The sequence below is a fragment of the Dipteris shenzhenensis genome, chromosome 16 (assembly GCF_047967505.1).
Source record: "Dipteris shenzhenensis isolate YYH24624 ecotype China chromosome 16, Dip_SZ_1.0, whole genome shotgun sequence".
NCBI classification, from domain to species: domain Eukaryota; kingdom Viridiplantae; phylum Streptophyta; class Polypodiopsida; order Gleicheniales; family Dipteridaceae; genus Dipteris; species Dipteris shenzhenensis.
The window spans coordinates 46,126,400-46,143,550 of NC_141611.1; the positions used below are offsets into that span (position 1 = coordinate 46,126,400).

Below are 17,151 nucleotides of genomic sequence, written 5' to 3' on the forward strand. Positions count from 1 at the left end.
TCCCCTTCCTAGTGCTTGCACTAGGATCCTTATTGCCTCATTTGCTTGATGATTTGGTGACCATGCTCTGTATATTGGCGATCATGAGGGAGAGAGCTATGTATTTGGTGGTTGTACAAATGTAGGATTTGAGGATCTTAACACACTAGGCATTTGTATTGTGACTTGGGGTGGATTGGGCCTCACCGGCTGAGTTGGAGGTCTTCTGGGGAGTGGCATGCTCACCCCAGGCATAGGCCTAGAAGGGCCAGTTGTTAAGTATGGCATACCTCCGATGTTCTGTGACCAAGTAGGAAATGACGAAACTTTGAATGTAGGAGATCTTATTTGTGGATCTTCTAGATTACTCCTTTGTCCACTTTGTTCTGACATTTGAAATTCTTGAGGGAGATTGGGAACAAACTCAGATATGGTGGTAGCTGATTGCCAATAGATACGATGAGACTTGGTTCCCTAAATATTTCTTTAGACACTGATGATATGGCAGCATGCATGCAAATTTCATCATTTTTGTCTAAATCTACAGTTGGCCAAGTGTTAATTTTTGGGGCTATTTCAATTAATGCAACGTCGTTGCATTATGAATAATGCACCGGAAGATGCGTTAAGATTATCACCCCAGATATTGCGTTAGGGATAATGCAACAGGTTCTACATTGAGGGTAACTCTCCGATGTGTTATGGATATTGCACTGAGCACTCTGTTAGCTAATGCATCAGCGCTGCAGATTAAGATTATTGCAACATGGCTTGAAATTGTACTGCAACGTGGATAGGTGGCTGACAACATTAAATGTGCATTAAATGGACTGGCAGATGGTGGGATCTATAAGCATTAGGTCTAATGCAACATCACACTATGCTATAATGCAAGGTGTCATCGCATTAACATTATTGCAACATGCCACTATGTTATAATGCAACCTGGCATCACATTAGCTCTATTGCAATGTGGCATAATGTTAAGCTTATGCAATGTCTTTGCTCCACGCAATTCGTCGATCACATTAGCTCTATTGCAATGTGGCATCATGTTAAGCTTATGCAATGTCTCATTAGGAAAAAAGGGAGCTCATTTTGGGGCCCTGTAAGAAATTCACTATTTTCCCTTTTCTCTCTCTACAAAAGCAAGAAAATATGGATACTTGCATGAGAAATGTCAGTGTGAAAAGGAATAAATATATTCTTTCACATGCTTTACATTCAATGTTCATATAAAAGCAACACTTTTTTGTGTAGAATTTGGTGATTCTGACACCGCAGACGCGTCCGGAACGGCCCAAAACCCCAAGAACAGCACTGGAAACGCTGGAATCGGACATCTGGAGGCCCGAAAACGGCCAAAAAAGGCCAAAAAACACGATTTGCAGCAAAATGCGATTTGGCACTTTTGAAAATTTTGCAGCACCGTTTTTCGACCTTTTTTGGCCGTTTCCGGGCCTCCGGATGTCCGATTCCAGCGTTTCCAGTGCCGTTCTTGGGGTTTTGGGCCATTCCGGACGCGTCTGCAGTGTCAGAATCACCAAATTCTACACAAAAAATAAATTTTTTAAAGATTCCAATCAGATCACCTCATTAATGTGACATGCTTCTATGAACATATAGTACTATTTCTTTTTCTTATTTTCATCTTCTTTTGTTGAATTTTCAACGTTACGATGGCCCACTCCTGATTGGTTGAGAGCCTATTTTCTCTCTCTTCTAAAAGGCCCCAAAATGAGCTCCCTTTTTTCCTAATGCTACTCCACACAATTTGCCACGACAGAAGTTTGATTATTTTATGATGATTTTGAGCTTTTGTGCATAGCTTTTTGTGTATATGGGGTGCTAACCTACTTTCTGCAAAAAATAACAAGAAAAACTAACTTTTGAAGGACAAAAGGGGTGTTTTGCAAAAGGTGGCAATTTTCTACTTTCAAACTACGCTGAAAATCACTCCTAGCATCAAAGAACATGAAGAAAAGGTACCCTCCAATGTCCTTATGTCCTTGACTTTTGCAAGAATCTCCTTTTGATTAGGAGATGGTCATTAGCTTGAAAGGCAAAAGGAAGGTGATTGCAAGATAAATTGATGTGGGCAACCTTTACATTTCTTAGTCCACTATCAAATGCACATTCCAAGTTGTTACAAGAGAGGTTTGGGCACGTTAGCTACACTACACTTTTATATACGCAAAAGTTTGGAACAATGATGTTTATTAAAGGAGGCTACATTCAAGGACCATCTAGGTTGGTAGACGACAACATTTTTGTGAAGGTATATTTCCTAGCCTTCATTGATGATTCCAATCGCATGATCTAGGTTTTCTTTGTTAAATGTTTTAGAAATTCAAAGATAGTGAGCTAAGGGCAAGAATAAGATGTGAAAGCAAATGAAGACTTACAAGGAAAACCAAGAGGGAGAGTTAGGTTCAGAGGCTTTAATGCCTACTTTGAGAAGAAAAGGCATCAAAAGGAAATCGACCATGTCACGTATGTTCCAACAAAATAGGGTCGTGGTGGAGAGGCAGAATGAAAGTCCATAAGGCTAAAACGTCAAAAAGGGTATTCACACCTTAAACCTAAACATGACAAAAGAAATCAAGAGGAAGACTAAAATTCAGTCTGGTTTTTCAACAGCCAGTTTTCCCTTTTATCTCCCTTGATCAGCGCCTCTCCGAATACAGATTTGTGTGGTTGGTTTCTCAAGCATGAATAGAAAGTTCTTTTCTCTTGGAAAAAAAAGGAAGAGTACTTGGTGCTAGGCACTGAAATGAGAGGCTTTAGACTATGGATGGTCCCAGCCCTAGCTATTTGCTGGGATTTATCCCAGACCATCTGCCCACGGCCTGGGCTAATAATATTAGACTGGGCATATGACAGCCCTCTGTCAGATGTAATCCAGGGCATACAGCCAGCCCTAGAAGCAGGCTGGGGTGGCCCATGTGGCTGCCCATATCCAATGCAACAAGGAGATCTATGTGCTGCCCATGTGGCATCCAGATTCCTGCCTACATGGCTAATCCATTTCCCTTCGTCATCTTGCCTGGCTTCCTTGACTTTGGCTGCTTTAACTGTCCTCTGTACTGACTGCATTTAGACACCCTTGGACCCCACTTTCCTGGATTGGGTATTGATGTCCATTCTATTTTCTCTTTACGAGAACTTGGAGTACTGCCTAGTCCCCTCTATGTAGAGGCAACTTCACTTGCACTAAACACAAATCAATGTATATTTTTAGAGACTAATAGAATCCTTTTTGTTTTCAATTTTCTCTACTAATGGATTTTCTCAATCTACTATTGCCACATTACAAAGATTACTAGTGTCCATGCAATGAGAGAAGAACCACATAATTTTCTTCAGATGTAACAAATAATCATGCAAGGTGGCATATAACTTGTCGTAGAGAAGGTTACATAGGGGTGGAATCTGATATTAATGGATTTCACTATTCCAACGTCGATGACCATGCATAACTTTCAAATATTATTTGTAATATTAGTGATCTAATATACGATAAAGCCTTTTTTAGAGGCTATGCATTTAGTTTGATAAACATATGATACAGAAGAAAAAAAGAGATTATGCATGTTAATTACAAGTTTTTAGCTCAAAGATTTTTAATTTTAAGTTTTTAATATATTTTTTAAACATGACATCTTTAGAATTACATTTTTGGGCTGTATACAAAGGAATCGAGTCTCATTTTCATGTCATTATTTCAAAATCTGCATCCCACCCCCCCTAACACTTGCCCCTAATTCCCCATACTACGCTTGCTCCCACACCCTCTCACACCCACTCTAGCATCTCAATGCATGCCATTTCTCTTCATGGGAAAAACAAAGAAAATTGACGGAAAGATCCAATCCCAAGTAGATAGTGAGTCCTCCAGTGAGATCACGATTGATACCACACTCCCTCCACTATGCTCAAACAATAGGTGGGAGAAGATTTTGAATCAAAGGGGGCCTCTCACTAATGAGGATATGTGACAGGATGAGATTAGAAAGAAGAAACATGAATTGAATTAAAAGCTGCATCATGAGAAGGAATAGCAAAAAGGGATAGCAGATGGACCAGAGCCACCCCAACCTCCACCTTGAGCCCAACCCCAACCCCCACAATCGAGAGCCCCTGCTTACCGGTATGTAGAGCACAAAGGTCCCTGAGGTTTTCTCTCACTCACATGAAGGAATTTCAAGTTTGGTATGGTGGCTCTTCAAGGGATCTAAAAGTTCAAAAAATTTCATCATTTTCAAGGCAATCTTTGTGAAGCTGGTACATGAATTAATGCAAAATCTCAACAAAAATGACATGGCTAGGTGGTACAAGCAAGGAGGGTTTGTGGAGGTTCCTTAGCATAAACCTACATATGCCTTACTTGCTTTGCAACAAAAGTGTCAAAGTCCTATTTAGTAGACCTCATGGATGACATCAACAATGGCTGCCATGCACAAAAGTCAGATCACTAGGAGCATGAAGCAAATGTAGTTTATACTACACCAATGATCCAAAGGTGCTTATGGTTGGTCATTGTGTATGTGGGAGGACTAGTTGTAAATTTCTTTTGGTGGCTTGAATGCCTCGGTATCGGTTTGTATCCAGACATGGTTGCATCTCTACGGAGTCACAAAATACTATGTGTCCTACTTTCATACTCTTTTCTAGGATAGTAGAGGGGCAATAAAAAGCAGTATCATTTGGATCGGTAGTTGGACATATCTCTTTAGTGAGGATTCCTCTCAGAATCGGTTCTAGTGGTAATTCCTATTAGGGATGGCAGTGGGAATCTCTGCCACTGGCGACATAATTGCATGAATGTTTGGGTGACTCTGATTCAAATCACGAGGTGGTGGGGGTTGAGGTCCTAGTACAGGTGGAACTAACAAGAGATTTGGAGCCCTAAATTGCCCTTGGATAGTAAGAGGGGCTCCTTGGATAGCTAATTGTCCCTGGTTGGACGTATTTGCGGTGCAGGTAAATTAGGATGAAGCAGTTTGCTGGTACATTAGCTAGGAAATGACCTTGGGATAATGACACTGGGATGTATCATGGTTTTCCTATCATGTACAATGCATGCAGAGTGCGAGCCTTGCACCAAGGGGAGGACTTTCAGTTTTCCATACAAATCCCACACCATATATTGTCACACCATGGAAATAGGTGGGGATTACCAGGGGCTTCCTTGGTTGCTCCTCCCTCCAATTGCTGGCTTAACTAATTCAATAAATTAGTAGCCAATTTCTTAATATTCACACCTTTCGTTGGTGGAGTTGTCTCCTTGGCTTCACTTGAAGTAGTGGCCTTCAAGGTCTGGGATAATTCTGAGGAGGTAAATGTACTCTTCCCTCCTTGGGCATTTTTTTTCATGTTGTCATCTAAACGCACAGTCTTGCTGCACAACTCAAATGACATGGCATTCATGGTAAAAAGATGGTCATGAAGCTTTGAATCCCATACTTCAATAAGGAAGTGTGGAAGCAATTGCACATTGCTCATCTTCCTGTGAGGCTTGCAGTGGGAGTTCAAGTGATTAATTCTAACAATATAATCTCGAACAGCAGACTCCTTCTCTTTCTGCTTGACCTCATAGAGCTGGTTGATTGGGCTTCCCTTGGGACCACTTGGAACAAACCCCACTATGAAGAACTATCGTAGCGTGTCCCAATTAATTTTCTCCTCTAGGTTTAGTGTACTAAATCATTGTCCAGCTTTACCATCAAGGCTTAAGTCAAAAGCATTGACCTTTGTGAGATACTTGATACCGCGAGATGTCTTACAGATCTATTCAAAATGCTCAACATGGAATACTGAGTCTCCTTTCCCTAAGAACTTGGTGATTATCTTGGAGATCATGATGGGTTTTTTTCTAGAAGGATTTTGGTTCTTCCTGTAAATGTTGGAGGCATGGCTCCCCTTCCTAGTGCTTGCACTAGGATCCTTATGCCTCATTTGTAATTATCGTTTGCTTGATGATTTGGTGACCATGCTCTGTATATTGGCGATCATGAGGGAGAGAGCTATGTATTTGGTGGTTGTACAAATGTAGGATTTGAGGATCTTAACACACTAGGCATTTGTATTGTGACTTGGGGTGGATTGGGCCTCACCGGCTGAGTTGGAGGTCTTCTGGGGAGTGGCATGCTCACGCCAGGCATAGGCCTAGAAGGGCCAGTTGTTAGGTATGGCATACCTCCGATGTTCTGTGACCAAGTAGGAAATGACGAAACTTTGAATGTAGGAGATCTTATTTGTGGATCTTCTAGATTACTCCTTTGTCCACTTTGTTCTGACATTTGAAATTCTTGAGGGAGATTGGGAACAAACTCAGATATGGTGGTAGCTGATTGCCAATAGATACGATGAGACTTGGTTCCCTAAATATTTCTTTAGACACTGATTGGCAGCATGCATGCAAATTTCATCATTTTTGTCTAAATCTACAGTTGGCCAAGTGTTAATTTTTGGGGCTATTTCAATTAATGCAACGTCGTTGCATTATGAATAATGCACCGGACGATGCGTTAAGATTATCACCCCAGATATTGCATTAGGGATAATGCAACGGGTGCTACATTGAGGGTAACTCTCTGATGTGTTATGGATATTGCACTGAGCACTCTGTTAGCTAATGCATCGGCGCTGCAGATTAAGATTATTGCAACATGGCTTGAAATTGTACTGCAACGTGGATAGGTGGCTGACAACATTAAATGTGCATTAAATGGACTGGCAGATGGTGGGATCTATAAGCATTAGGTCTAATGCAACATCACACTATGCTATAATGCAAGGTGTCGTCGCATTAACATTATTGCAACATGCCACTACGTTATAATGCAACCTGGCATCACATTAGCTCTATTGCAATGTGGCATAATGTTAAGCTTATGCAATGTCTTTGCTCCACGCAATTCGTCGATCACATTAGCTCTATTGCAATGTGGCATCATGTTAAGCTTATGCAATGTCTCTACTCCACACAATTTGCCACGACAGAAGTTTGATTATTTTATGATGATTTTGAGCTTTTGTGCATAGCTTTTTGTGTATATGGGGTGCTAACCTACTTTGTGCAAAAAATAACAAGAAAAACCAACTTTTGAAGGACAAAAGGGGTGTTTTGCAAATGGTGGCAATTTTCTACTTTCAAACTATGCTGAAAATCGCTCCTAGCATCAAAGAACATGAAGAAAAGGTACCCTCCAATGTCCTTATGTCCTTGACTTTTGCAAGAATCTCCTTTTGATTAGGAGATGGTCATTAGCTTGAAAGGCAAAAGGAAGGCGATTGCAAGATAAATTGATGTGGGCAACCTTTACATTTCTTAGTCCACTATCAAATGCACATTCCAAGTTGTTACAAGAGAGGTTTGGGCACGTTAGCTACACTACACTTTCATATACGCAAAAGTTTGGAACAATGATGTTTATTAAAGGAGGCTACATTCAAGGACCATCTAGGTTGGTAGACAACATTTTTCCTAGCCTTCATTGATGATTCCAATCGCATGATCTACGTTTTCTTTGTTAAATGTTTTAGAAATTCAAAGATAGTGAGCTAAGGGCAAGAATAAGATGTGAAAGCAAATGAAGACTTACAAGGAAAACTGAGAGGGAGAGTTAGGTTCAGAGGCTTTAATGCCTACTTTGAGAAGAAAAGGCATCAAAAGGAAATCGACCATGTCACGTATGTTCCAACAAAATAGGGTCGTGGTGGAGAGGCAGAATGAAAGTCCATAAGGCTAAAACGTCAAAAAGGGCATTCACACCTTAAACCTAAACATGACAAAAGAAATCAAGAGGAAGACTAAAATTCAGTCTGGTTTTTCAACAGCCAGTTTTCCCTTTTATCTCCCTTGATCAGCGCCTCTCCGAATACAGATTTGTGTGGTTGGTTTCTCAAGCATGAATAGAAAGTTCTTTTCTCTTGGAAAAAAAAGGAAGAGTACTTGGTGCTAGGCACTGAAATGAGAGGCTTTAGACTATGGATGGTCCCAGCCCTAGCTATTTGCTGGGATTTATCCCAGACCACCTGCCACTGGGCTAATAATATTAGACTGGGCATATGACAGCCCTCTGTCAGATGTAATCCAGGGCATACAGCCAGCCCTAGAAGCTGGCTGGGGTGGCCCATGTGGCTGCCCATATCCAATGCAACAAGGAGATCTATGTGCTGCCGATGTGGCATCCAGATTCCTGCCTACATGGCTCTAATCCATTCCCCTTCGTCATCTTGCCTGGCTTCCTTGACTTTGGCTGCTTCAACTGTCCTCTGCACTGACTGCATTTAGACACCCTTGGACCCCACTTTCCTGGATTGGGTATTGATGTCCATTCTATTTTCTCTTTACGAGAACTTGGAGTACTGCCTAGTCCCCTCTATGTAGAGGCAACTTCGCTTGCACTAAACACAAATCAATGTATATTTTTAGAGACTAATAGAATCCTTTTTGTTTTCAATTTTCTCTACTAATGGATTTTCTCCATCTACTATTGCCACCTTACCTGGCTTCCTTGACTTTGGCTAGTTTAACTGCTCTCCTTGCATTTAGTCACCTTTGGACCTTTCACTTTCCTGGATTGCCTATTGATGTTCTCAATCAGGACGTGAAGCATTGCCTAGTCCCCGCTTTTTACTAAGTTTGTTAACTTGCAATCAAAATCAATGTCCATTTATATGGCCTCCTATGTCTACTCAAAGATTTTCTTTCGACACGTCCATCAGGAAACAACTCAAAAGGAAAATGTCCCTTAGTAGCATAAAATCAATGCTGGGTTGGGAAAAATATCCTTTGAGCTGTTATGTTCGCGAACTCATAATACAAAATGTGTTAATGACAGCCCAACTGTATTCTCAAACATAGCTTCATATAATAACAACAAACACATGTGATCTTCAAAAAAACCAAATGGAATAAAAGCCATACAAGACACAGTAAAGGACAGGCAAGGGGAAAACTGATCAAATCTTCTTGAAGAGTAGATTGTTTCAAGTAGGTTTCATGACCTTATTAAAGGCTACTAATGAGCATGATGTGCTAAATTACCAACATGAATAGGACATATCCTTCAAACACATCGAATACACAAGGATTCATTTTCCAAAGAAAGTTAATATGCATGCCAAGCTTGGAATAAACATTGCATATCTTGTAGATATGTCACCTCAAATGCTCTTTCACCAAACCAACCAATAGCTTTCAACCCAAACTTCCAACAAGGCATAGTCCTTTATGAGCATCTTTGACCCTTCGCAACACCACTCCACAAACAATAGTATGTACAGAAGACATAACCTGCCTCCCCTGAACATCAGGCAGGTTGTACAGGTAGACACAAACGAGCCAAGTTTGAGTGAAAACATCTTGCAAGGTTCTACAACTTTCCATACAAACTATCCTCCTCTCAGAACAGGCTTCTATTGCACATTCTTGCTGAAGAGTTGCAACAACGTTTACAAAGGCAGAACTTGGATTTCACTCCACAGTAGGAGCTCATTTTGGCCCAGATTGAGACAGCTTAAAAATCATATTTTGTTCGTCCACTCCTTAAAATGAGACATTTCATGTCTGAAAGATTTCCTTGTGATCCTTTATAGAAATTCCAAGCTTCAATCATAAGCCGTTTTCTAGAACCTTTGAAATGCAACACCTACAAAAGCACAGCATTCTTGTAAACATGAACAAGGAAGAAAATGAAAAGAACATTAACAGGAAGAAAGGAAGAAATTTTATTGCCACATAGCTAGTCGTGAACTCTTGGAGGGCTTTATGTGTTGGTGTTGGGGTTAGCCCTTGGTCCAAGCAATTGTCGTCTTCCCTGCACATTAACTGTTCAATATTGTGGTCGTAGTGTCTCTTCTTCTGGTAAATCGTGTATGTTTGGCAGCGGAAAGTTGACTTAATTCTGGCCACGTATGACAGTTTATAGACATCTCTCTTCTTGATTTCAGATCTCTGTAGTTTCTTTGTGAGATGATTTCAGATCTCTGTAGTTTATAGGCAATGATTTCAGATCTCTGTAGTTTCTTTGTGAGATGCAATAGAGAACCTTTGACCGTCTTCGCATGAAATGATGTTCTCTTCCCTACATCTAGATAGGCTCAAGGAAACATGTTGGTGCCGTTTCTCTACTCTCTCTCTCTCTCTTTGCGTCAGCTTTGTCTCTCCCGTCCCTCCCTCTCTATCCTCCTCCGTCCCTCCCTCTCTGTCCTCCTCCGTCCCTCCTGTCTCTCTCATCCCTCAAGGGGGCCGAGGAGCGTTGCCAACAAAGGTGGGGTGCCGCCAGTCAACAGCTTGCCAGCAAAAAAAGGGGGGTGCCGTCTGCTAGCCGCCAACAAGTCGAGTCGCCAGCAGGTCTTTAAGGTCGGGAGAGGAGGCCCGCCGTCAGCCTTAGCCTACGTAGACCACCTAGGGGGGGCTGCAGCAGCAGCACACCCTAACCCCAGAGTGAGCTGAGCCTGAAATTGGACCAAAAACCCTAAAACGAATTTGTATTCAGCTTTGAAACCCTAAAAACGAATCATTGCTAGTAGAAACACAGCCTGGATCTTCGATTCGCAGCAGCAGATAATCACCAAGATAGATTTCGAATTTCATAGATAACAAGGAAAAAACAACATCTAATAGCTTCATTTGACGATGAGCGCAGCAGATTTCTTCTGGGAATCAAAACGAATTGAGAGAGGGAGAAAGAAAGAAAGAAAGAAAGTCTATTAACGTCCACTGGAGACCAAAAGGTCTATGGGACAGCAAGAAACCATCTAGTACAACTGCTTTAGGGAGGGCGCATGGCAGCTCCCAAGGAGTGCAAAAGCAACCCCCATTTATTTAGAGTACCTACATAATAGTTTCAAAGAGTAATCAGCCATACATCAGTTTAAGACTGAGAGTCTTTTGGTTTTGATTTAAACTCTCTTATTATGGCTACACCTTCACGGTAAACCGCCCATTTTCCATCCATTCTGGCAGCCCTGACTTTAGCTAATTTAGTTGCCTTATTTTTGATTGCTACTTCCACGCAATACTTTTGCAAAATTTCACAAGAACTTCGCGATAGAAACTGGAGAACACAAACTGATATCTGAAAATCAGAATTGCAGCACTTATCTCAATGATTCTTCGTGATAGAACAGAGGGAGAGAAGAAGGAGACACAGCACATGCAACATTAGGGCCTAGAAATGAGGACTGGACCCCCCCGAAGGTCTTTATTACAATAGAATAATACTTTGTACAACTGGCTCTGAAAAGAGCATGAAGCACTGCAAGAAGCCGGGTCACTATATTGGTGAATGCAAGAAGAGAATAGCAAAGGAAAAGAAAAAGGATTCGGGTATGGCTGTCTGTCTCAGATGCATCAGCCCCTCGTGCACATGAAGGAGCTGATGCTACAGCCAACTTTGTGGAAGAGGATTATGCCTTTTTGTCTTGCATTTCATATTTTCCAGTGGCTGGTCCAGATACTACAGCCACTCTTGAGGATGACTCATATGCTTTCCTAACTTGCAGCTATAACCCTTCGAAGGATGCATGCACTTTCAATGTCAATAAGACACTGAACACATGGTATTTGATAGTGGTGCATCCAAGCACATCACTTCCAGGAAGTGTCTTTTTGCATCTCTACATGCACCACCCACTGGAAAGAGGGTGACTTGTGCTAATAATTCTTCTTACTCAGTTTATGGAGTGGGTGGGGTTGTACTTACCTCCACAGACGGCACAGGTTTCAGAATTTCTGATGTTCTTTTTGTGCCTGGTATCAAGAAGAATTTACTTTCAGTGTCCTCACTCAATCGAGGAGGGTTTCAGGTCATCGTTGAAGATGACAACTGTGCAATCTGAGACAAAGAAAATGATTATGCTTTGATGTTGTCTCGCACTTTGTATCGGGATCTTTTCCAGCTTGATGTTTATGAGAAAAGATCCGATCTTGCACTTGGCAGTAACTACTTCCATTGCTGCCACTCATAAGGAGGAGTTATGGCATGCCAGATATGGACACATGAGCTATGGCAGCTTGATGACACTTCAGAAGCTTGCTATGGTTGATGCATTGCCTCCTTTGGAATCACCTCCTCATCATACCTGTGAAGGGTGCATTCTCGGTAAGATGCATAGATTTCCCTTAGAAAAGGATGGTGCAATACGAGCTGTCCGGAAATTAGAGCTCATACATAGTGATGTCTGTGGTCCCATGAGGACATCTGCTGTGGGTGGTTATCTGTATTATGTCACATTTATAGATGACTACAAAAATTATACTTGGGTCTATGGCTTGAAGAAAAAATCAGACGTGTTTATGCATTTCAAACACTTTGTAGCCAAGGTTGAAAATGAGATAGGACTCAAGGTGCAAACACTTCGCACTGACAGAGGGGGGGAGTATATGTCTCATGAATTTAAGGCCTTTTTTAAGGAGAAAGGCATCACACATCAGCTTACAGTGAGGCTTACTCCTCAGCAAAATGGCAAAGCTGAGCGAAAAAATAGAACTCTCATGGAGATGGATAGATGCATGCTCACTAGCAAAAAGTTGCCTCACAGATTCTGGCTCGAAGGGCTCATGTGTGCCAATTATGTTTTGAATTGGGCTCCCACAAAGGCTTTGAAGACAATCACTCCCTATGAGGCTTGGCATGGGAGAAAGACTTCAGCAATGGATCATTTTGCCTGGTAGGACTCGTAGTGCAACAAGGCACGAAGGGGGGGCTCTTTTCGTTGAATCAGCTTATGCAAGTACTCTTCTTGATGAGGAAGAACTTGATACTTTCGAAGAAGCCAAGAATAATGTGCACTTGATGAATGCCATGCACAATGAATTACAGTCCATTGAGAAAAATCGGACTTGGGATGTTGTGGATTTGCCACCTGGAAAACATGCCATCAGTACCAAATGGTTTTTCAAAGTAAAAAGGAAGCCAAAAGGGTCCATTGATCGGTACAAGGCATGATTGGTTGCCAAAGGATATGCTTAGAAAAAGGGCATAGATTATGAGGAGACTTTTGCTCCTACATCCTAGATGACAACTATCAGATCAGTTATTGCAATGGCTGCAACTTTTGTTTGGAATGTTCATCAATTGGACATAAAAACAGCTTTCCTCAATGGGGACTTGCAGGAAGAGGTTTATGTCAAACAACCTCCTGGCTTTGAACTTTCGGGTAATGCACATCAAGTTTGCAACCTGAATAAAGCTTTATATGGGCTGAAACAAGCCCCATGTGCATGGTATGCCAAGATTGATGCCTTCCTGGCCAGCAAGGGACTGCATAAATGGTCCAACTGAGAGCACCCTCTACATCAAGAAGGATGGGGGGGATATTTTAGTCATCATTCTTTATGTAGATGACATGCTGCTCACAGGGTCAAATGAGGAAATAATTGCAGATTTCAAGGCTGAATTGAAAGCTGAATTTGACATGACAGATTTGGGCATGTTAAATTTCTATTTGGGGATCCAATTCATACAAGACAAGCGTGGCATCATTATGTATCAATCCAAGTATGTGCAAAAGCTCTTGGATAGATTCAACATGCAAGATTGTAAGCCTACAGCCACTCCCATGGAGCCAGGGCTGAAGCTTACTATATATGATGCAGGTGAATCATTGGATGCTACACTTTACAGCCAGGCTGTTGGATGCCTCATTTATTTGTGCAATACACAGCCCAATATTCAGATGCGGTATCTTAGGTGAGTAGGTATATGCATAGCCTAAAGACAACACATTGGCAGGCTGTAAAACGCATCTTTCATTACTTGCAAGGCACAAAGTCTTATGGCTTGATGTTTCCCAAGGGGGTGACTTGCAGATGCATGCTTACAGTGACTCAGATTGGGCTGGAGACTATGACACTGGGCAGTCCACAAGTGGTAATTGTTTCTTTTTGGGCAAAGCTTGCATTTCTTGGCTGAGCAAGAAAAAATCTACTGTGGCTACTTCCTCATGTGAAGCTGAGTACAAGGAAGCTTTCACAGCGACAGTTGAATGTGTTTGGCTACATCGTTTGTTTGCTGATCTTCATCTCTCATTGGAGGGTCCTCCGATTCTCACTGATAGTCAGAGTTCTATAGCAATGGCAAAGAATCCTGTATTTCATGCTCACACGAAGCACATTGAGGTTTACTATCACTATGCCAAAGAGAAGTTACATGCAGGGGAGATCAGTATGATCTATGTGTCAACACATGACAATGTTGCAGACATCTTCACCAAAGGTAAGAAGTTTGAGGCATTTCACAGTGCCCTGAACTCATCTCCTTTTGGTGATTGATCACTTCCTTGTACATCATCACGTTGGCACTGCAAGGGGGTGTTAAAATTATCGATATATTCTAGGAAGTGACCAATGTAGTCCATAATTCAATCTCTTCCCTATTCACTCGCTCCTCGAAATTCAATTAATTTGTTCACTCACCACCTCCCTAATCGCTATCTACTTTAATTAACCTAAGCCTACTTAATTAATTCGCTCTTCCTCATCTCTCCCTGTTCCGCACCTCTCCCTACTTTGTGCTCCCGCTCTCCTCCCCAGTCTCCCCTCTCTACTCTACTCTACTCTATTAGGCAGTGGGATATATCCCTACTCTACTCTGCTAGGCAGTGGGATATATAGGTGCAGAAGCTTCTCAGTGAAGCTTCTTGTAGAAGCTTTTGGAGCGTTAATTCGTCGCCTCGCCCCCCCCCCCCCTTTTTACATTAATTCGTTGCCCCCCCCTCGCTTCTGTGAACTAATTAATGAATATTTTTTTCCGAACGTTAGGGGCCCCTATTTGAGTTAGGGGCACTTTTCCCTCACTAGAGGTTTTTCCCCCTAACCACAGTTAGTGGGTTAGTGTGGTTTTGTCACTTAGACAAACCACCTCCACTCTTGTATCTATCTATCTTATCTATTGCACACTCTACGTTTTGCTCTCCGGCTCTCTTGCATCTTGCTTGTCTGTTCATTTCTCACATTTCTAAGAGGTCTCTCCCTATAATCCGAAATTGCAGCTAGTTCATGGGAAACATATGCTGATAGATATTGTAATGAGAGAAGCTCCTCTACCAAAACTAAACTGCCAGTTGTGCTTAATTCCTCCTTTAGGTGACTTACATGAAAAACTAGATGTACATTCACATCAAGAGGTAATTCCAGCTCATAAGTAGTGTTATTGATCATGCGGACAATCTTGAAAGGTCCACTCTAATGAGCTGACAGTGTATAAACTTCCCCAGTTCATAAAGCTCCAAAATCTTTTGGGATTCAGAGGTAAACAAATTAGCCCTCTTATAAGCACACGAGATAAGCATATTGACTTTCATAAAACTGAGCTCTATCCTAAGCTATGCCCAAATTGCAACATGTCTTGCTGCAATTGCAGAAAATCCGCAGCAGCCACTCATACCTTAATGTTTGACAAACCAACAATACACAGAGCGGCACGCGTTTTGCACTATTATATGCAAACTAAGCCATGAGAAGATACTCTTTCCAATCAGATTGCTCTGAGAGAAATATGCACAAAGCATATCCTCAAGAATCTGATTAACTCACTCCATCTGTTCACCTCACTCCAGATGTTCAAATGAACTCATGATAAGCTTAGTGTGCAAATTTTTGGGGCTGGGATGTTTGGAGTCTCCATAGGCAAATGGGCCCCAGTCACATCCTATAGACATGCACTACTAGACATCGGCAGGATACATTATCTTATCATCTATAATGACTTGCATTGCTGCCCCTCAGATGGATTCACTTGTTTCCCACACAGGGCGGAATCAAGTGTAGTTGACTATCACATGCCATCTCTTGCCTTCCCTTCACATATTACTGACTTTTATGTCTCATCACCACCCCCAAGAGCAAACCTCACCTATCTACTTTTTAATATATCCACACCACTGCCTACATCACACACTACAATGCCACTGGTACAGACTACCTACTATGACATACACTTTGATCACAAATTATCGCACACCTCTCTAAAGATACATAGACCCATACAGCTCATAGAGGATCAAGCCGCCCAGAACACAAGATCTCTCCATGAGGCCGCCCTACACACTTTCTCACACACCACCGATCCACGCGCCCCCACATCTCGGCTCAATAACCTACAATAGCTGGTACAATGACGAGTGTAGGGTTTTACGCCGACAACTCCGACTCAAAACTAAGCATCATCTTCTGGGTGAGGCAAAGACGATAACCAAGTACCGCAGTTTGGCTCACCGGAACGAAGAGTTAATAAACATTTTGTTTAGTAACAACTTTAAAGACTTTTGGTCGAGGTTTCCTGAGTGGCAAGCCGCATCCCTTCTCACAGACACTAAAACCTGGCACTACTATGCACGCACACTATATGATGTCCCTAACCAACCAGCACTTGATCTCTCACATGTACCACGCCCCACTTCATTCACACTTTTCACAGCTGGTGGTGTCAAACATGCAACCATAAAGCTTCACAACAGCCAAGCGAAAGATCATGAGGGCTTACGCACTGAATTCATTGCATGCGTACACCTATATGCTTTGCTTCAATTTCTTGTTCGGTAGAAGTTTTCGGATAAATGCATTGTCCTCGATCTTAGAAAAGCTCTTCAAAGAAGTGGTTTGCATAGGCTTCCCACACACTTGGACCCTTAACATCATCACCCCTATATGCAAGGCAAGAGATCCCATGAGCCCGAAAAACAACAAAACCATTATGATTGGACATGTCATGTCCAAGATCTATGCATCAGTACTTGATACAAAGGTTAGCCTAGTCGTACGGCTTTGGGGATTCAGAGTGGTGGGACAGGCAAGCTTCCAGGTAGATCAGGGGACCATAGATTATATACTTACACTCAGGGGGGTGATCGAGGAGGCTAGGGCATAGAGACAGAGGGTCTATTGGTGCTCTTTGGATTTTCGCAAGGCTCTTGACGTAGTGCTAAGAGCCTAACTCATCAGATGTCTACAGGAGCTAAAGTACATTTAGGAGATCACCTTGGCAGTTATCGCACTTTATGAGAGTCTTAGGTAGGGTTCAAATAGGTGCAACGTGGACAGAGGACATCATGAGTACCACTGGGGTCAAACAAGGTTGTAAGTTATCACCAACCTTGTTTGCCTCTACATAGATGAGCTTGAGGCCTTTATTGGGACCCTACAAGGGGCTAGTTGCT

The 17,151-nt window shown here is 42.0% G+C and overlaps 1 protein-coding gene across 1 annotated transcript in view; it reads right to left on the bottom strand.

The window, feature by feature from the left end:
- Window positions 1-9,016: 9,016 nt before the first annotated feature.
- Window positions 9,017-17,151, bottom strand: part of LOC147893044 (polyphosphatidylinositol phosphatase) — an 84,490-nt gene continuing 76,355 nt past the window's right edge. The window contains exon 8 of the mRNA XM_087387355.1: window positions 9,017-9,638. Coding sequence (XP_087243481.1) covers window positions 9,507-9,638 — 132 coding nt within the window. The 3' untranslated portion in view covers window positions 9,017-9,506. The remainder of the gene's footprint in view (window positions 9,639-17,151) is intronic.